Source organism: Mytilus californianus, unplaced genomic scaffold, assembly GCF_021869535.1.
Source record: "Mytilus californianus isolate M0D057914Y unplaced genomic scaffold, xbMytCali1.0.p SCAF_9, whole genome shotgun sequence".
Taxonomy (NCBI): Eukaryota; Metazoa; Mollusca; class Bivalvia; order Mytilida; family Mytilidae; genus Mytilus; species Mytilus californianus.
The window spans coordinates 60,106,444-60,128,369 of record NW_026262745.1 but is presented as its reverse complement, the minus strand read 5'-3'; the positions used below and the strand labels follow the sequence as shown (position 1 = coordinate 60,128,369).

The 21,926-nt window shown below is 34.1% G+C and overlaps 2 protein-coding genes across 3 annotated transcripts in view; one reads left to right on the top strand and one right to left on the bottom strand.

Moving 5' to 3' along the window:
• LOC127714898 (tubulin beta-4B chain) overlaps positions 1–21,926 on the bottom strand; it is a 50,507-nt gene that overhangs the window by 16,838 nt on the left and 11,743 nt on the right. The window contains exons 1-4 of one of the 2 annotated variants that reach the window (XM_052220925.1): positions 9,181–9,348; positions 6,305–6,413; positions 3,286–3,641; positions 1,666–2,631 (exon numbers count right to left, since the gene is read on the bottom strand). In XM_052220925.1, the coding sequence (XP_052076885.1) occupies positions 1,813–2,631; positions 3,286–3,641; positions 6,305–6,413; positions 9,181–9,237 (1,341 nt within the window). In that variant the 5' untranslated portion in view covers positions 9,238–9,348 and the 3' untranslated portion in view covers positions 1,666–1,812. Of the gene's footprint in view, positions 1–1,665; positions 2,632–3,285; positions 3,642–6,304; positions 6,414–9,180; positions 9,349–21,926 lie in introns of those variants that run through there. The other variant, XM_052220927.1, reaches the window with a different exon arrangement.
• Positions 13,120–17,256, top strand: LOC127714900 (tubulin beta-4B chain-like). Its single transcript, XM_052220928.1, has 4 exons — positions 13,120–13,329; positions 13,927–14,035; positions 15,085–15,440; positions 16,287–17,256. The coding sequence occupies exons 1-4, from the start codon at positions 13,273–13,275 to the stop codon at positions 17,103–17,105; spliced, it is 1,341 nt and encodes a 446-aa protein (XP_052076888.1). The 5' UTR covers positions 13,120–13,272; the 3' UTR covers positions 17,106–17,256.

Here is a 21,926-nt window from a genome sequence, read left to right as displayed (position 1 = left end):
TCATCGAGATCCATACACTTAAAAGTTATTGTCTGGAATCCAAATTATGTCACTATGATTTGAATTTATATTCAATTGAAGATTTCTTGCTGTTGTGCAATACTTAGTAAATCTGTTTTCAGACTATACACAAAGAATTAGCAAAATAAGTTGACATCCCCAATTTTTTTCTTTGGAAAATTGACAATTTCTTAAATCTTGAGGAAAAAAAATTTGTTTACCCCCCTCCCCTCCAAAAGAAATATTTGAAGAGAATTTTCTTTTGAGGATTTTCCATTTGTAAAGGGGCATAACTCTAGAACAATAATAGTGACACCCCCAAAATTCAAACTTGATCTGTATTTTGTGGTAATAAGCATTGTGTATAAGTTTCAATGCATTTGTTTGAGATAAACTAAAGTTAGAGAACGGAAACAAAAAATTCAGCAATTTTTCCATTTGTAAAGGGGCATAACTCTAGAATAATAGTGACATCCCCAAAATTCAAGTTTAATAACATTTGGTAGAGGCAAACTTTAAGAGAACGGAAACCAAAAATTCAGCAATTTTTTCATTTGTAAAGGGGCATAACTCTAGAAGTTAAAGTGACGCCACCAAAATTCAAACTAGATCTGTATTTTGTGGTAATAAGCATTGTGTATAAGTTTCATAACATTTGGTTGAGGCAATCTAAAGTTAGAGAACAGAAACCAACTTTGGGGGCGTACAGACGGACAAGGGTAAAACTCAATGCTCCCTCCGCTGCGGCGGGGACATAAAATTGCCTTCCCTGGGTGCAATGTACATGGATGTTGAAATGGAACAATTATGTCACAGTTTGATAAAATCAATTTAGTTTTATGATCACCCATCTCAGGGAAAAAAGACGAACATTTTCCAATGAAGGGTTCAACATGCCATAATACGATAGATTTATATAAGCATCAGACGTTTTCTGCTAAAATTTAGATTCGGCCCTAAATTTCATATCCTGGCCTATGATCATCTTTTACCTTTATTGATAGAAGTAACAATAAATGGGGAATGTGTCCATGTACCTCAAGAACGTTAAAAGTTGCGGCACCAAAATTCAAACTTGATCTGTGTTTTGTGGTAATAAGCATTGTGTACAAGTTTCATAACATTTGGTTGAGGCAAACTAAAGTAAGAGAACTGAAACCAAAAATTCAGCAATTTTTCCATTTGTAAAGAGGCATAACTCTAGAACGGTAAGAGTGACGCCACCAAAATTCAAACTTGATCTGTGTTTTGTGGTAATAATCATTGTGTATAAGTTTCATAACATTTAGTAGAGGCGAACTAGAGAACGGAAACGAAAAATTCAGCAATTTTTCCATTTGTAAAGAGGCATAACTCTAGAACGGTAAAAGTGACGCCACAAATATTCAACCTTGATCTGTGTTTTGTGGTAATAAGCATTGTGTACAAGTTTCATAACATTTGGTTGAGGCTAACTAAAGTTAGAGAACAGAATCCAATTTTGGGATGTACATAAGTACGTACAAACTGACAAGGGTAAAACAAAATGCCCCCTCCACTACGGCGGGGGCATAATAAAAAAATTTCAATTAATAAAATCTTACTTCAATTATACCATGATTACAGATTAAGTAAAAAGCTGTAATTGAATAAAAAATCATAGAATATATCCAACAAACAAAGGAGTTTTGATAAAAATAATGCAATTATTACTTTAATTAATATTTAAAACTACATGAAGAACTTTGTTCGTTTTCAATGTCTCTTTCCGATATTAACTTTTAAACATGGCACTTTCAGTAGAGTTAAAATTTTTTGTTTTCTAATGTTTATTTAGGCTTCTTCTCCTTCGCCTTCCTCTTCTTCGAATTCTCCTTCCTCTTCTGCTGTTGCGTCCTGGTATTGTTGATATTCTGATACCAAATCGTTCATGTTGGATTCTGCTTCTGTGAATTCCATCTCATCCATACCCTCACCAGTGTACCAATGCAAGAAAGCCTTACGACGGAACATAGCGGTGAATTGTTCTGATACTCGCTTGAAAAGTTCCTGGATGGCAGTGCTGTTACCAATAAATGTGGCAGACATCTTGAGACCACGTGGTGGAATGTCACAGACGGCTGTCTTGACGTTGTTGGGGATCCATTCAACGAAGTAGCTGCTGTTCTTGTTCTGTACGTTCAACATTTGTTCATCAACCTCCTTCATTGACATACGACCACGGAACATACAAGCAACTGTGAGGTATCTGCCGTGACGGGGATCGCAAGCTGCCATCATGTTCTTGGCATCAAACATCTGTTGTGTCAGTTCAGGAACAGTGAGAGCTCTGTACTGCTGGCTACCACGTGATGTCAATGGAGCAAACCCTGGGATGAAGAAATGAAGACGTGGGAATGGAACCATGTTAACAGCCAATTTACGGAGATCGGCATTCAACTGACCTGGAAATCGGAGACATGTTGTTACGCCAGACATAGTTGCAGAGACAAGGTGGTTAAGATCCCCATATGTTGGTGTGGTCAGTTTGAGGGTTCTGAAACAGATATCGTATAGAGCCTCATTGTCAATACAGTATGTCTCGTCTGTGTTTTCTACCAGTTGATGTACAGAGAGTGTTGCATTGTATGGTTCAACGACTGTGTCTGATACCTGAAATGATAAACCGTCAGTTTAATTTTATTATTTGCCTTTGTCCTGCAGGCCTACATGTAGGTATGATCTTTTTTCAAATTCCAAAAATTAACAACATGTTATCAATCTTGAATTCATATTCGGATTCAAATATAGATCTACATTTGTTCCAAAATTCAAGGTCATATTAAAAACGTTTTTGCATAGACATAGGTTTCTTTATATCAAATCATTTGATTATATTTTTTGAATGATCATAATTGAATATCTTAAAAAGATAACATTTGTCAGTTTGTGTTTGTAAACTAGAAATAATTCAATTTTTTGTCTCAAGAAAAATCTGCTGCTTGACGAAAATATAAACCAACCAATATTGATGAACACATATTTAAATGTACAAATGTATATCATATAGAGAATCAACTGCATATGGCTTTTTTTTTCAATTTCATACCAGTATCAACCCCTGATCTCTGCTCCAGTTATTATATTGGTTGTGGGGTGATATTGAAAACGCTTCTTTGTAATATCTAAACAGATGTTTTTTCACATGACATGACATTATACAGATTAGAATGTAATATTAAGCCATTGCATTCAAGACTTGATATAGATATCATCATGGGTGGCTGAAAAGATAGGAAAAAGTCTTTTGTTTGTTAGAATACTTACTTTTGGTGATGGTACAACTGAGAATGTGAGCATGATTCTGTCTGGATATTCTTCACGGATTTTGGAGATGAGGAGTGTTCCCATGCCTGATCCGGTTCCACCTCCAAGTGAATGTGTAAGTTGGAAACCTTGAAGACAATCACAGCTTTCAGCCTCTTTCCTGACAACATCGAGAACGGAGTCTACAAGTTCAGCACCCTCTGTGTAATGTCCCTTGGCCCAGTTGTTTCCTGCACCGCTCTGTCCGAAAACAAAGTTGTCTGGTCTAAAGATTTGGCCAAATGGTCCAGATCTGACAGAGTCCATGGTTCCAGGCTCCAAATCGACCAACACAGCACGTGGCACATATTTTCCACCTGTAAAAGAGTAATGTCGAGTTACTTTTTGTTCATAATTTTTTAGCCTGCATTTTAAAGACCTTTTAACTGCTTTATCATTCCAACTGAAAATTCTCTGAAAAAAAGCTTTCTTCCCCAAGGTACTGCATATGTTCAATGTTCTAATGGTTTACCAATCTTCAAAATGGTAGTAACCTTGACTTGTCATGCTTGTAGAGAGAGGGAAGTACATGTATGACCCTAATGAAAAACACTGTATATGGAGTTCCTGGTTCATATTCCTTAAATGACAATCTAAATATGTTTCTTGTTATCATTTTTTACCATTATAATCAATGTTGGTTATGATAAGTTGATAAGTCATGATTATTGATGTACTGGCAATAAATTGGCATCAAATCGATTTGAATCCAGAGTTCATATGGATTCAGAAGTTGAAAAAAAGTAGGGGTACTACAAGTTCAACCTGAATAAAGAGCTTCGACGAGCGCAGCTGGATACGACCCCAGAGGTCCAACCCTGAACAGTTGGGGCAAAAATGAACACAATATTCAAGCTTGATAAAGGTCTGAATTTGGATTGTAATTAAATATTTGACACATTATAAGCTCTGACACAGAATAAATGTATATTCAATTGAAGATTTCTTGCTATTGTGCAATACACTGTGCTGTTGCGCAATACTTAGTAAATCTTGTTTTCAGACTATATACATGTACAAAGAATTAGCAAAAGAAATTGTGATCCCCAATTTTTTTTTGGAAAAATTATAATTTCTTAAATCTTGAGGAAAATAAATGGGATATGTGTCCATGGGACACAGATGATGCACCCACTTGCATATCATAATGAAGTTATAAAGGGACATAACTAAAGAAAAGTAAAAGTGATGCCACCCAATTTGAACTTGATCTGTATTATGTGGTAATTAGCATTCTGTATAAGTTTCATAACATTTGGTTGAAGCAAACTAAAGTTAGAGAATGGAAACCAACTTTGGGGCGTACAGACAGGACAAGGGTAAAACTTAATGCCCCATCTGCTACAGCAGGGGGCATAAAAAATTGACCCCCCCCCCCCCACTTTTCCAAAAAATAATATTTGAAAAAAATTTTCTTTTTGTAAAATGTCATGAATGTGGTACAATTGAAGAGACATCCATACACTTAAACACAAGTCATTGTCTTAAACTAGAAAAATGCTTGTTTTGGCCCCTAATTCCTGAACTGTTTGGGCAATTACCCCCAAAATGAATCCCAACCTTCTACTTGTGTTATTGAACCATGTTGTACAATTTCAGGTTAATCAAAATACTTATACACAAGTTATTGTCCTGAAACTAGAAAAAAGCTTGTTTTTGGGCCCGCATTCCTAAACGGTTGGGACCATCACCCCCCAAAATCAATTCCAACCTTCCTTTTGTGGTATTGAACCTTTTGGTTAAATTTCATAGAGTCCCATACACTTAAACTAAAGTTATTGTCGGGAAACCAAATGTCTTCTGACGACGAGGAAGTGATAGCATTATACGAACGCAATTTTTTTGCGGTTGTATAAAAAGCAGGCATTTCCAGAGGTTCTGATGATATGTGACTGATAACAATCTGTATAATATTTGTAATATAAAGCCACTTAAAAAAAAATAAAAATGTGTTACCACTTTCATGCCTCAAAAAAATGGGTTGGTAGGTAAGCAAAAAACATTTTTTTCACAAAAATTCTTGACGTGTTTAAACTGAGGAAAAAGTCTGGACTTTAAATCATTTAAAAAGTGATTGTTAAAAAATGACAACTTTTTTTTCTGGGTAGGCATTAAAACTTGGGGAAGGTATAAAATGCATGTTGGATTAATGAAAACACTGGTATTTTTTTTTTCGATGGGGGGGGGGGGGGGGGGGGCTTACATTTAAATTACAAGGTATAATTGAAGCAAGCTATATCAAGGTTTCCATTTCCATGATTTCAGTATAAAAATATGGAGAATTTAGGTACAATCATTTAGAAAGGGAAATTATGTTTCTTCTCCAAATATCTATGAACAGTTTGTTCTGCTAATTAAGGGGTTTAAACTTAATTTCAGAGTTGAATGGTCAAGGACTTTGACTTATAATCAAAGATCAATCTACAATGTAGTGCCTAGTGCTTTGTTTTTACAAAGAATTATTCACAGACATGACAAAAGTGTAAGATCTAGGGCTTTTAATATCATACATGTATATCACCTTTCATTTTTATGCTAAAGACTGTTTCTGTCTTGAGTAACATACATTTTGTATAATATACACGTTTTGAAATCAATCACTTGATGCATTTGTGCAACCATCAGATAAAATAGTTCTTTTTTTATTTTTATCTTTCTTATTTTTTTTAGAATTTGCAGTTGATAGAACAGAACTGCAGTAGGAACTGTTTAATTTTATCACAATTTCTTTAGATTTCACTTGACATATTATATAGACATCTGTCAATTGTTGAAGACGGTACATGTATGTTGCTGTCTTTTGTTTATTTGTGTGGTTGAGTTGCTGCTTCATTGACGTATATCCCATATACTTTTATTCGTGTGTCGCCATTGAATTCTATGACTACAATGTATGTCATATTTGGTTTAAGACACATATGAATTATGGGACAACTTTAACATGTGTTTACATGTCAAAGCTTCATTGACAAAAATTTACCGGTAGCTTCATTGTAGTAGACGTTAATTCTTTCTAACTGTAAATCTGAATCTCCATGGTAGGTTCCTGTGGGGTCAATACCGTGTTCATCTGAGATAACTTCCCAAAACTAGAAGTAGTAAATCTAACTGTAGTATCATTATGGAAGGTAAAGAAATACACGAAGAGCCAAACTATTGGATCTTTTCCAGAAAGCAGGTACATACATGGAGAAGGAGTAGTATTTTTGTTTGGCGAGAAATTTTGATTCCCCACAAGGTCAACGGCAAACATGCATTTAACCGTTTCTGCAGCAGCATGGAATAAACTATTGTGGCTAAAATGCGTTCCCCAAAGCCATGTATAAAAAAAAACCTTTACATTTTTCACCAAAGATCTATAAAATAAAAAGTTAGTCCCCGCTTATACAACTGTTTCCTTATCTGTAGGTTAATGGGGAATTTGAATTAGCACGTCTTTCTTAAATGATTTCCAACCAAACAAATGCTTAAAAGAAATATAATGCTGTTTTTTTTTCCTGATCTTGAACATGAATACATTTTTTCTGAGAAAGGCCTAGGGCTTATGTAGGTTTTTGTTCTACTAAAAATTTACAAACAATATATACATGCATATATGTAATCAATAATCATATTCATAGAATTTAATCATCAAATTTTCAATTAAATTCAATATTTAATTGCCACATGTACACTGTATCAATTTTGTGACAAGAAATTAAATAAGCATAATAAAAGCAAAATACACAATGAATACACATACATGTACAACTAGTTGAGACAGTGTTCTATTTAATAATTATATTAACAAAGTTCTATAAATAGCTTTTATAAATCAATATACTGAAGAATGTGTTATTGTCCCTTGATTAATTTGACCCAGAGGTTTACTACTTATCTAAGATGTTTAATTTGTTTCATATAGTAATTTAAATTTTAGCAGTCCTTATACATACATTTTTTTACATGTATGTATGACTTTCATTTATCCTTTAAATAAGTCTCTCAATTTACAAAAGAAAATTTAATTACAAACTGGTAACTTGTTTTGATTGATGTGTATTGCATAGCAACATGTATACACATTGATAATACAGTACAACTACTGAATGAGTTAATCATTTATGATCACTGAAAGTCTTTTCAAGCAAGAAAAGCATTTAAATTTCACTTTATCTGACAAGGTCAGGTATTTAACAACTGTATTTTATGGTTGTCATAACGAAGTTGAGAACCTTAGGCCATTTAATGTATGAACATTAATAAATGTGTTTGCTTTAATATATACACATGTACACTATTACTCAATTTACAAGAATTCTTTACCTACAAGCTTTTGTTATATACATGTACATCAAATAAAACTAGTTTTCAATTAATATTGTGATGTCATTAGTACAATGTAGCTGGATTTTAATCAACTTGGTACAATATATATAGAAACCAAATTGCTACAGGCTTTTTTTTAATTGGATATATTTCTATTGTGCATTATTCTTATTTTCTTTAGTCCAAATAATTATGATGTCTAATAATTACTGGAAGGCATCACAGCAAAAAATTAGAATAGCTTTTCAAGATGTCATTATAAGGACTACATTTTCTCATGATATCAAAGCATTCAAGTATATTTTCAATTTTTGTCTAGAATTTTGCTATGTATTTCTATATTTCAACAAAATGAATTAGGAAAAAAAAAAATACACATTTTAATTTCATGGGTGACAACTTTCGATAAAATTGTGATAAAATTAAAAAAAAATACTTTCGAGTGATAACATCCAAATTATCCAATACACCTTATTGCTATTTGTCCGCCATTACTGGCCATCACACAGGTTCCCGTAAAATTTTGACGTCACAATACAAAATATCTGACGCCACAATGGAAAAGTGATTGTTGTATGACGTCAAAAGTTCAAGCGGGACAGATTCTCGGGTCAGCCGGGAATAGCGATAAGGTGTATGTAAATAAAGTATCTAGATCTACCTTTGACAAGTTGACACTCACAAAAAATAATGACAACTTTTAGTTGACAGGTCAGGATAATATGTTGACATCAACACACAAATTTATAAAAAAAAAAGTTGCTAACACAAAAATTGTGTATCTCCAAAGGATCCAAAATGATCATGCAACTGTATAGAACAGCTTACACACTTCCCCGTGAATGTGGGAGATTATGTAATTTATGAAAAGGTTGGGAGTGGCCACATTCTTCTGATTTTTTTCTACTTGGGAAAGTTATTAAAATATGCTAAAGTTAACGGTGTCGTCCTTAAAACCACCTCCCAGGAATTTTAATTAGCCCGCCAAAAAATAAGTCATAAATTTGTTTCTGGCAAAATAAGTAGATCTGGAAAGTAGACAGGCTTGAGTTGTCCCCCCGTTGCACTTATTCAAGCCACGTGGTTTCGACCATTGTTTTTTTTTCAAATTTCAAATTTAATATACTTATATTTGTTTGTTTTCAGATTCGATATACATGATTCATGTTTATCATATTTCATTTGTATTAAATGTCATTAGGCACCAATTTATTAATAAATCAGCTCATTGCTGGAGTTGCCATATTTTGACTGTCATAAATTTATTTGACCGCCCTTTTTCACAAATTTTGTGCCGCTTCAACTTGAAACATGTACGTATTTTCTTTTAATTGAAGATGTTCAAAATCTGAATTGAAGAGAGAATTTCATAGGGATGACTGTAAAATCAACCAAATTAACTTCTGGTATGATATCTTTATTCAGAAATCAATCCCGCCGCAATCGGCCATTGAATGAATGAATCATAAGCCGATAAGGAAACAAATAAATTAAACCCAACCTATTCAATTTACTTTAAACCAATATAATATAGAACTGTGAACTGACCTTAGCTCCAATTTGGTTTCCACACTGACCAGCTTGCATATGTACGATTTCCCTCATTTTCAAATTTTTCTCAGACCGTTGATGAAACTTGTATCAGACTTCGGTTAAACAGCGTTGCTATGGATTTGATTATGTCAACGTATTTATATCAGTAAATCGGTGCTGCGTCACGCACCCGTTTACTTCATACGCAGTTACATGACACACTTCTATTTTAAAATCTATAATTTAGATATTCTTAAAGTGTGTTCTGCATCATTTTTTTTGCACAATGGGGGTTATTGATCACCAATGATCAGTTTGTCCTGTGTATTTTAATAAGGGACATGAGATGAATGCATAAGTAATGAATTAGAGATTGCTGGATTAGATTAACGTGATTCGACTGCCTATTTACAACACTTAGAGGAAGGGCCTCTTCCAATATATCGTATATAAAGGTATACACGGACGTGCCGCTGCTATGCATAATGGGCCACTTTCTTCACATGACAAATATATCAAGGAGGTGCAATTTCACGGAGGTTATATAATTCTAATTATCAAATTATCAACGCCAACGGGTCATAAATTTTCATCTGATAAGGCGGCCTGTACATTTACACGGTATACTACTCCTTTTATCAAATAGTTATTTAATTAATATGAATTGACCTCTTCAATGTTCATGGCATGTGGATTTGCTGGTACTTTTTATTGACACAATTTTATAAATAATCCTTTCACAGCACATTACCTCCTTTTGAGTCTGAGTACAGCGGACGCAGTGGTTGTCAGAGGCGGATTAAGAGGAAGCCGACCCAGGGCCCTACCCCCTTATGTAGCTATATATATGGTTAATGCATAGACTTTTTACTTCGTCCACATAACGTTGCCTAGTTTGGGGACCCTTTTTTCAAAATCCTGTATCCTGGGAAAAAAAACGTGTACCTATACACTCTCTTTAAATAATTAAAAGTAAAAACAACATGTTTTAAATTTCATGCGTCCGAAGCGCTTTTCTTGATTTATTTTTTATCAGGAACACTCAAAGCCAAATATTTGTAAGCCAAGGATGTATAAGAACCGAATGTTGAAGAGCTATATAATCAAAAAGGATCGACCTAAAAAGATAACCGAATCTATCTAAGGTCCACTTTGCATGAAGGAGTTGAAACCTTAATTTCTTTATAATTTAAAAAAAATTTAAACGGACAATTTGAGAAAGGATTGTTATAAGTCATTTACTACTGACAATACCCTCGGGTCTGATAGTAACTGCATAATAACCGATGAGACAAAACCAGTGGAACCCCACCCCCACCTCTTTTACACACACACAAACACACTTTATTTTTTTCTGTTCTATAAATATCTTGAATAAACTTTTCTTTTTTATTTGATCTTATTTTCGCAATATAAGAAGATTTTGTTCAAATTGAAGGCCCAGAAGGGCATAAACATTTGACATAATTTGCGATTAAAACAAATAACATTCAATAAAATCATGTAATATGTAACTTTCTTAAGTAAATGTTTTTCCGTTTGAATGGTTTTACACTAGTAATTTTTTGGGGCCCTTTATAGCTTGCTGTTCGGTGTGAGCCAATGCTCCGTGTTGAAGGCCGTACCTTGACCTATAATGGTTTACTTTTATAAATTGTAACTTGGATGGAGAGTTGTCTCATTGGCACTCATACCACATCTTCCTATATCTATTTAAGCAGCTTAATCTTTTATAATACGAAATGCAAGTGTGGCTGAATATATATTGAGAGAAAAAAATATATATAGTTTGAAAATATATATAAAGCTGTCTAGCCAAAAAGTTTCACCATACCAGTCCTTCTTGAATATATGTAGATAGTGACTTTTCATGTGCATTCCAACATACTTCTTATAAATAATTTGACTCAATCATATATTGTGACTTTTTTCCCGTTTACCACCATTCCAGGCTTAATTTACTTTTTTTTACAGTGTTCTTACCTAGATCAACACACTCAGATCAACACACTATTCAGTGTGGTTTACATATATGACATCTTGATTAAACAAGACAGCCATTTGTGAGGGGGGTAGGAAGGGTTGTCATCCCGAAGTCCCGGAAAATAAACGCTGAATCCCGAATTCCTGGGGAAAAAATAAACGTTCTTTCCCGAATCCCGAAAAAGGTTCATTCCGCCCCTTCTTTGTATTTAGTGTGTTGTAATCATAAAGTATACAGTCCTTACATATTTGCTATATATATAGAGACCTATTGGACAACTTTTTCTTAAATTGACAAACTTAAAAACTTGCTAAAATTGTCAAAGTTCTTTTAATTATTAAGAATAAGATTGGATACACAATCAGCCGCACATCTGACATACATTAATGGATTGAAAACATAATTGCATTTAGATGGTTTATGAAATAAGTGAAAAATGCAATGATGTTTGTGTTTCCTATAAGATATTTACTGTATTTCAAAACATCGATGATGTAATCTTCTCTATTTACATGCATGTACATGTATGATTGCAGATGCGGATCCAGGACTTTGAAAATCTGCATCTGTATCTTATAGTGGAAGAAAAATTCTGACGCAAAATTCTGCTTGGGAAAACTAAAATAAAGATTTCTAATAAATACCCTATATTTTTCAGCACTCTATATATTTTAGCCTTCAGGATATTTTTTATTCTGGAACCAATGGACCAATGAGTGCATGAATATATAAACAAAACACGATAGTATATAACAGGGAATAATATTAAACATCGAACAGTCTAGAAAAATCGCAGGAAAAAAATGGATTATTCCCCTTTGCCCAGTAACGTATAAATGTAAGTATCGTTTATATGTGTGTGTTTGGGTATTTTAACAGTGAAGATGGAAGGGGAGGGTTCTTGATATTTCCCATCAATAACATAGGAATAAAAAGAAATCAATGTTTTATTTATTCAAACGAATTTTCAATGAAGTAAACTATTTTTCCCAACCCTCTGAAACTAATTTTATTCATTTCAAGAGACTTGGAATAAATCTTGTTTTTTTTTTTATTTAAACAATTCTTTGCAGCTTCCGACACTGGATGAATGGGTGTTTTTTTTTGTTTTTTTTGGGGGGGGGGGGTTTTATTCACGTGAAAATGAAATAACGCCAAAAAATAATAATATCTGGACACATGGTTATACCAGTTGAAAAAACGTTTTCTTGTGATCAAAACTGTCCTTCAGAAATATGTAAGTAAAACCGAAGTCATTATACAATCCATATAAAAAATAAAGTAGAAACTCAGTTTATCAATTTAGGGCCTTTTAAAGGTTATACCGTAAACGATATGAGTTTTGCTCATTTTGAATGCCGCACGGTGACCTATAGTACATGTAGACTAGTTGCTTACATCCTCGTTTTTGGTGGATAACTGTCTCATTCAGTCGGCAATTATCATTCCACATCTAGTTTATTTATATATTCATTTACCAATAAAATATTAATACGTGCAGTTATTTTACTTACAGACAGCGTATAGGACGGACAGAACAACTCTCCAACCCGACAACGTATGAGGTTCTGCTTAGATATACTATACAGACTGACGTTGGCCTCTTAACATATGTTGGTTACTTGTGTCGTATAGTGGTGACAAATTACTATACGTATAGCTCACATCTTTTTTTTTCATAATAATTGTAAGATATAAAACCATTAAATAAACCCATAGGAGCTGCAAAATCTTCCATTATATTCTAACTATAAATAGAATTAATCTGTACTTCTCATTTTATTCAACGATAAAATATTTACATTTTGCCATTAACTCGCGTGCTGAATTGGCAGATACCGTATCCCCGGATGCCGCCTATTCATCTCCGGGCTAAAGATTATATCGGTATTCATATACTAAGCAACATTAATATTCATGGAAGTAAATTGCTGTCCATACTTACAATATTACATATGAAACATACTAAATTTATTTCCTTCAAGTACATACTTTCAAAACAGCTTACGTTAACTACCGACTGTAAGACAATAGGGGCAATCTTTGTTGCTACACACCGGAATCTTCATATAAAACAGCCCGCGTTGTTAGGTTTTTCACTGCTTGCAATCTTCTGTTGAAATATGAGGGAAATTGTACATCTCCAGGCTGGTCAGTGTGGAAATCAGATCGGTGCAAAGGTAAGATTTATTTCTATGAACCAGAGACACATAATACAATATGTATTATATGTATCTGTTTTTTATTATTGTGAAATGCAATTTTTTCACATTAGTTTTACAAAATATCTTTTTGACAAATAAATTTAGTCATTCGTATTAAATATTTAAATTGATATTCCCTTCACCCCATCCTACCCCCAAAAATGAGAAAAATAAGCCATAAAAACAGTTGTTATATAGGTGACCGTCTTAGATTTCCACTCATCGGTGAAATGCAAAAAGTCTCTTTTTTAAACATTGGCTGTGATCAGTTTACAGACTCGTACATTAGATATTGCTTCAACTGAACTCGTTCGAATGGTTTACTGCAGGAATATAAATAAGTATACCACATTAATTGTATAGCGTTCCGTGTATTGTTACAGTTTTTTTCCGCCATGGGGAGGGGGAGGCTATCATGACATTAAAAAAAAAATTTAACCGATGTAGCTGATACTTGAATCGAAGTTTATAATCGTATCAAGCACAAAAACACAGAAACTAATTTATTGTTTTAAATATGTCTGACTGTTACTGGTAAAATGTATATAAATCATTTTAAACTATTTATTACAGTTCTGGGAGGTTATCTCAGATGAGCACGGTATCGACCCCACAGGAACATACCATGGAGATTCAGATTTACAGTTAGAAAGAATTAATGTCTACTACAATGAAGCTACAGGTTAGTAAACTATAAACTGGAAAAGAAGAATCCTTAAATTATTAGAACCAGTATAGATTTGGGTTTTGAGTTTGTATGGGTTTTGCTCATTGTTGAAGGTAATACGGTGACCTGTAATGGCTTACTTCTATACGTCATTTGAACTTTGGTGGACAGTTATCTCATTGACAATCATACCACATATTCTTATCTTTATATGACTGGAAAAGAACATCTGTAGATTATTAGAACCAGTATGTTTGTGTTTTGGGTTTGCATGGGTTTTGCTCATTGTTGAAGACCGTATGGTGATCTATAATTGCTTACTTCTATACGTCATTTGAACTTTGGTGGACAGTTATCTCATTGGCAATCATACCACATCTTCTTATTTTTATATGGACTAATGTAAATTTCTAGGTTTTTTGTCAAAGAAATGTTCAAGGATAAAAGCCTACGTCTCTTTTTTTTATTTGACAGATATACGAGGAACCAGAATTTAAATTTATATCGTTCATGAATTTTAATAGATTTAGGTATGGGGGTCTGGATCATGGACTTACAGTATAGAGATTAAAGAGCAGAAATGAACGAATAAAAAAATAATGTGATAAGCAAAAACAAAAAAACAAAAAAACAAAAAACAATTAGAGCATATAAAGAAAATAAAGAGAATATATATAGAATAAAGGTATGCTGAATACAATGAATGGAGAATAAAGGGCAAAAAATACAGACGAGAGAAAAATAGATTAAAAGTTAAAAGTTTACGTAAATGAAGACCGCCGCCCCATTTTAATAGACCCTCACCTATTAATGAATGTACATGTATTTTTAAAAAGATTCCTGGCATTATTGTAATGTATACCTATAATTAAAAGACATGCACTAATTTTCTAAAAGTTACAACAAACATATCTTGCCGTCTTTGTTTTACTTGTTCTAGAAATATTTTGTTTAAATTTTCATTCCCTTTAGAAATACCATTGAAATTGATCATCTGATCAAATATACAACTATGCTATATTTCGGTTGTTTAACATGTTCATTCGTGACTTCTTGTCTTTTAGGAGGAAAATATGTTCCACGTGCTATCCTGGTCGATTTGGAGCCTGGTACGATGGATTCAGTTCGGTCTGGACCATTTGGTCAGATCTTTAGACCGGACAACTTTGTCTTCGGACAGAGTGGAGCCGGAAACAATTGGGCCAAAGGACATTACACTGAAGGCGCTGAACTTGTAGACTCCGTTCTTGATGTTGTCCGAAAGGAAGCCGAGGGTTGCGACTGTCTGCAAGGATTCCAACTAACACACTCGCTTGGTGGCGGTACCGGATCAGGCATGGGGACACTCCTCATCTCTAAAATCCGTGAAGAATACCCAGATAGAATCATGAACACATTTTCAGTTGTACCATCACCAAAGGTATACATCAATGGCCGAGTTCACTTGAAACTCTAGAGTTAACTTTACTAACTCGGGTTTCAACAATCCGAGTTTACTCGAACCTCTCGAGTTAACCCCTCTTACCCTGGTTCCAACCCTCACTGAGCCAGGGTTAAACTCGAGAAACCCTTGAATGACGTCAAACCAATCAGATTTTTTCCTTTTTTTATGCTTAGTCAGGGCCTTACCCTAGAGTTACTTAGAGTTGTTCTGAATAGCAACTCGAGTGCGTTCACGTGATACTCTTGAAACTCTATAGTGGACTCTAGAGTTTCAAGTGAACTCGGCCAATAAGTTTGATTTGATATTATTATCAAATCCAAAATATCAAATTAAAAAAAATATTCTACTGCTTTTATGAGATTAAAGCCGATATTACAGCTTAGATAAATGAACAAAAAATAGCGAAATCTAAATTCCAAGTCATAAATCTAGAAGAAAACAAAAGAACTAAATTATTTAACAATACAAATCTAATAATAGACAAGATGATTCCAAGGTTCTTCCTTGTGGCTATAGTCAGTTGTCAAGGATGTTATGTAAGAAATGTAATGTATTATTCAAGTTAACAATGTACACAGGGAGATGAATATTTCCAGTTAAATTATTGATACATATTAATTGTTTCTGAAATCACATGTAATCCATTCATGCATAATTCAATGTATTAATATAGAAAACTCCCAGTTAATATACACACTAGTACTTTTGATATTTATTGTCAGAAAAAGTTAATGTATTAGAAAAGATCTCAGATATAAAAATATGACTTGCTATCCAAGTGAAGTAGTTGTACAAAGAATGTGTGGTATATATCTTTTTCAGGTATCAGATGTAGTTGTGGAACCGTACAATGCTACCCTATCCGTTCATCAATTGGTTGAAAACGCCGATGAAACTTTCTGCATCGATAACGAGGCTCTGTATGATATTTGCTTCAGAACTTTGAAACTGACTACCCCTACGTATGGAGATCTTAATCATCTTGTCTCAGCGACAATGTCAGGTGTTACAACCTGTCTGCGATTCCCAGGTCAGCTGAATGCAGATCTTCGAAAACTTGCTGTTAACATGGTTCCATTTCCACGTCTTCACTTCTTCATGCCAGGATTTGCTCCCTTGACATCTCGTGGTAGCCAACAATATAGGGCATTGACTGTACCGGAACTGACGCAACAAATGTTCGATGCAAAGAACATGATGGCTGCAAGTGATCCAAGGCATGGTCGATATCTAACATGTGCTTGCATGTTCCGTGGTCGTATGTCCATGAAGGAGGTCGACGAACAAATGTTGAACGTTCAAAACAAGAACAGCAGCTACTTTGTTGAATGGATTCCTAACAATGTGAAAACTGCTGTCTGTGATATTCCACCACGTGGTCTGAAGATGTCTGCTACATTTGTTGGTAACAGCACTGCAATCCAGGAACTGTTCAAGAGAATCTCAGAACAATTTACCGCTATGTTCCGCCGTAAGGCTTTTCTGCATTGGTACACTGGTGAGGGTATGGACGAAATGGAGTTTACAGAAGCCGAATCGAATATGAATGACCTAATTTCGGAATACCAGCAATACCAGGATGCAACAGCGGAAGAGGAAGGAGAATTCGAAGACGAAGAAGAGGAAGCTGAGGAAAACTAAACATATGACCTCTGTTGAAAAGACAGATTTTAAATAGCTTATAACCATAGAGGAGGATAACTATTGGAATTTCGAACTAGAATTAAAGAAGGACTTGTTTATTTATAGCCTTTAGCTTCTAATTTTGAGAGAATAAAGTTCTGTCTTTTTTTTTTTTGGCTCTGCATGTGCATAATGCATGATACCGATTTCTCTACCTCTTATGAACAAGAGGGATTGAGAGGGTATATATGTCAATTAGACAGCAGCTCATCGACCAAATTAACCAAAAAACATCTACTCTTTAGCATATGTTCAGTATAATAAGCGCACACAATAACATTTTCAGTGAGACTAAGAGAGTTTAAAATGTCTTTCATAAATAGATTGTATGTGTTGTTGACTTGCTCTTTTTGCCGTTACCCTACATCTCCCTCCTTTTATTCATTTTTATAAACAAGAGGATAATTTGTTTAAAAATAACGAATATAAATTATGTTCTTATTGGATTCTTAAATATTGAGAGAAAGATAAACAACTGGGTAAGAATAAAAAAGAAACGAGAACAATGTAATTTTACTCGGCTTCTTATTGATATTTACCCGATTTCAAACAGCACGACATTTAAGTTAGACCTTTTTGTATGAATCTTTCTTTAGAACAAAGATAAAACAAGAAAATAAAATAAACAAGGAGGGGAAAAACCTAGGGGGCAGTAAAAAAGAGAGAGCAAACAAAACCTTAACCAGAAATAAACAGACAAACAGACAAAAATGTCCAATCACAACTTATGACAGTTAAAACTATGCAACTTGTACCCCGAATAGATATCTCGGGGGGGGGGGGGGGGGGGCTTACTATGCAATGAGGAGTGATGAAGATAAGCTTTTCAAACTTGGTCAACGACTTTAGACAGTTAAAACAATATCTCGGTGGGGGAAAGGGGGGAAACTTACTATGCAACGAGGAGTGATGAGGATGATATACAAAATATATGAAAAGGGTCTGGTAATGGATGTTGCAGTTGCTCATCCCTACCACCATTGAAGTGCCCCCCCCCCCCCCCCCCCCCCACCCACCCACACGAGATTCATATTAAGCTGGGAAAACATGTATTTATAAAAGTATGCCTGCAATGTTAAAGTCAAGGTGCCCTTTTTATTAATATAACTAGGCGGGCGCTTGGGGCATGAACCCTTTTTTTTCCTTTTTTTTTGTGTTTCCACGTTGGAAATGAGAATAGGGGACAGCATATATAAACTACTGTTATTGTTTGTAATATCGCACATACAACAGTCAATCAAATGAGCTGGCAGAGTTGGATAAGGGGCCGGGGGGGGGGGATGGTGCCCCCAGTACAAATTTATGTACATATATATTGTAAATACTGATATACTTTTAACTTCTGCAACTCCTTACGTTACCTAGCCTCAGTTTTTTCAACATCCTGGATCTGCATCTAATGTGTGAAAATAATTTTAAGTATACCATAATGGTATATTAGTCTATAGATATAAGAAGATGTGGTACATGATGAGTGCCAATGAGACAACTCTCCATCCAAGTCACAATTTGTAAAAGTAAACCATTATAGGTCAAAGTACGGCCTTCAACACGGAGCCTTGGCTCACACCGAACAGCAAGCTATAAAGGGCCCCAAAAATGACTAGTGAAAAACCATTCAAACAGGAAAACCAACGGTCTAATCTATATAAAAAACGAGACTGAAACGAGAAACACTTATGAACCACATCAACAAACGACAACCAGTGAACATCAGGTTTGTTTTTCCACATGAAATTGATTTTCATTTAAACAGCATAAACATTATTTACCTGAAGAAAAGTTGTTTCCAAAACGCTTAATGTCACTGCTTTTACTTATAAAATTATGGTACAGTGTTTAATGCATAGTTTTCAAATACAGCTTTAGGGAAATGATTGTCTTTATATGTATAAATTACGGTTTTTTTCTTTTCTAATAATACAACAATAGCTGCCCTTTGTTTCGATATAAACATGCGGTTTAATTGAATACAAATTAAAGTCAATAAACTACACATTGACCTCATTAAAAGACAGTTATTGTTCACTATTTAAGGATATTTGAAGAAGAAAAAAACACGACTTGAAAAGATGGGTTCATGCCAATAAGCACCTGTGTGTAGCTACAGAAGTTCATGCAAGCCTGAGAACAATAGTCATGGAAATAGACTTTCCTTATGTCGAACTTTTGTTATCGAAATGCGACAACTTGGTAATTCCTAAACTTCAGTTCAGCCAAAATTGAAATAATCAACATTCCATAGCAAATTCTCCCAACACCCGAGATAGCCAATCAGATTTCGTGTAGTTTCGAAAATGACGTAATAGATGAGATTACGATGCAATCCCCAAAATCAGTGTGAAACCGCATTAGCCTATACCTGAGCAAGGCATGAAGCATAAACGAGTTATACAATATGATATAGCGCATGATACATGCGTTATATCAATCTCATAAGTTAATTATCCCTACACAGATTATTGGTTAATGAGTGCTGTTTTCACATGGGAAATCTTTCACTTTGTCATTTTTAATAATTTAGAGAACTACGGTCTGGCGATGGACACATCGGACACAAATCGTATCTCAAAATCTGTAAGTATCAAGGGTTTTTTACAGTTGCTACAAAACAAATGCAATTTTTGCCATACTTGTAATACTTTCTTGACATTTGAAACTCTCCAGGCAGTCTTAAATTTTTGATCTTACAAAAGAAATTACTACAAGATGAGAGAAATGGTACATGTTCAAACTGGACAATGTGGGAACCAGATTGGAGCGAAGGTAAGAATAATGTTTCTCTCTGTATTTCCTTTTTTTGGGGGAGGGGGGGAGGGTTACAAGCAGTATAACTATACCATTAAAAGTTCATCATTTGTAAATAAGAGCCACCAGTTTTGAAATATCCTTCATCGTATACATGTTTATATATATATATATACATGTCGTAATTGAAAACAACGTTCAAACCTATGAATGCGTTGGATAAAAACCGCAATTTTTATACGTGTGCATGCAAATCTAGTTTCTTGTTAGAGGGGTCTAAATACAGCACAAACAACATTTTCCAAAAGACCAAAAAAGTGAAAAAGTATATTTTAACAAAACGCATTTGACTAACAGGTCGAACAACTGATGTTCCTAAACCCTGCTGACTGCCATTGGCGATTGCCAAATAAACGGATCACCGATGTAATAAATGGATCTTAATTATAAATTTAATACTAAACAGAAAACCATTAACTTGCGGAAAAGATGGTATACCGCAAACAAAAGGTGCAAAGGTTTTTGTATACCATATCCGGATTTCGACAATTAATGTCTCTTCAGTGATGTTAGGAATCGAAACGGTATTTGGAAAGCCATACAGTTTACCTCAATTTAGGATAGACTCTTGAATTTTGAGGAGTCAAAATAGGATGAACGGATCATATAACCCCGAAGGCAAATATAATACAAGCCCAAACGAAAAAATATAAACAAGTCTAAATTGAAAACAACGTTCAAACCTATGAATGCGTTGGATGAAAACCGCAATTTTTATACGTGTGCATGCAAATCTAATTTCTTGTTAGAGGGCTCTAAATACAGCACAAACAACATTTACTAAAAGACCAAAAAAGTAAAAAGTATATTTTAACAAAACGCATTTGACTAACAGGTCGAACAACTGATGTTCTTAAACCCTGCTGACTGCCATTGCCATATATATATATATATATATATATATATATATATGTGTCATGCACTTTCAGTTTCCAAGAAAAAACTATTGTCTGGTCCTGCAAAATACACCAACATACACTTTGTATACATATAGAAACGCCTAATTTGAATTACCTTTGAGTTTTTCCTTTAAAAAGTTTGAAACAAGGTCGTTTGTTTGAAAATGGACTACAGTACAGTTGCTTATAATTGCTTACATCATCTTTATTTGAATTTTGGTGGATAGTTGTCTCATTGGCGATCATACCACATCTTCTTATTTTAATATAACTTTCCTTTACGGTCTTAACGGCCAAAACTGTTTTAAGGATGTTCGCTCCTTTTGTTTTAGATTTTTTGCCAGATATTCGGAATCCTCTGGTTTTATCCATGTAGAGCCATTACAAATTTTGCCGCTCACTAACCCATACTTTTCTTTTCATAATTTTATAACATATAGTTTAAAAAGCCATATTTGAAAATCTTATAAAATCCTTGTTATTTTTTCATTGTTTTTGAAAGAAAAAAGGTGCCAATGTTAAATGTATGAAAAAATCTAGAGAGTATCATTTCCCGCTAAATTTTCAATGGCTTATATCTCGAAAACAAGTACACGGACCCTTCAGTTTTTTTTTCTGCTTTTTTAGTTCCTTCATTTATATACTATCAATTTAGAACAGTCTTTTAAAAAGCTTGTTATTATGAAACAGAGTAGTGAACATCCTTAAGTTTTTAATTGGTGTATTCCAATCTATTTAAATTATAGACCTCTGTCTATTAGTTAATATAGATTTGAATTTTAATCAGATTGGGTGTATTTTTTACCATAAGTGGATACACTTATTTTTTTTTCTATACTGCAGTCTTATATAATAATTTTATTGTCGTTTTGGGAGATTATCTCAGATGAGCACGGTATCGACCCCACTGAAAACTATACACCATGGAGATTCAGATTTACATGCAGTTAGAAAGAATCAATGTTTATTACAATGAAGCAACAGGTATTTCACCATTTAATTTTGTTTACTCATATTTCTCAAATATCAAAGAATAATGCCAAAAATGTTCATAAAATTTTTTTTTTGGGGG

Bases quoted from the DNA above. Each gene is read 5' to 3' on its own strand.
- LOC127714900 (XM_052220928.1), top strand. From the start codon at position 13,273: ATGAGGGAAATTGTACATCTCCAGGCTGGTCAGTGTGGAAATCAGATC. The intron at 13,330-13,926 runs GTAAGATTTATT...TATTTATTACAG, and splicing joins GAAATCAGATCGGTGCAAAG to TTCTGGGAGGTTATCTCAGA. The intron at 15,441-16,286 runs GTATACATCAAT...TATCTTTTTCAG, and splicing joins CAGTTGTACCATCACCAAAG to GTATCAGATGTAGTTGTGGA.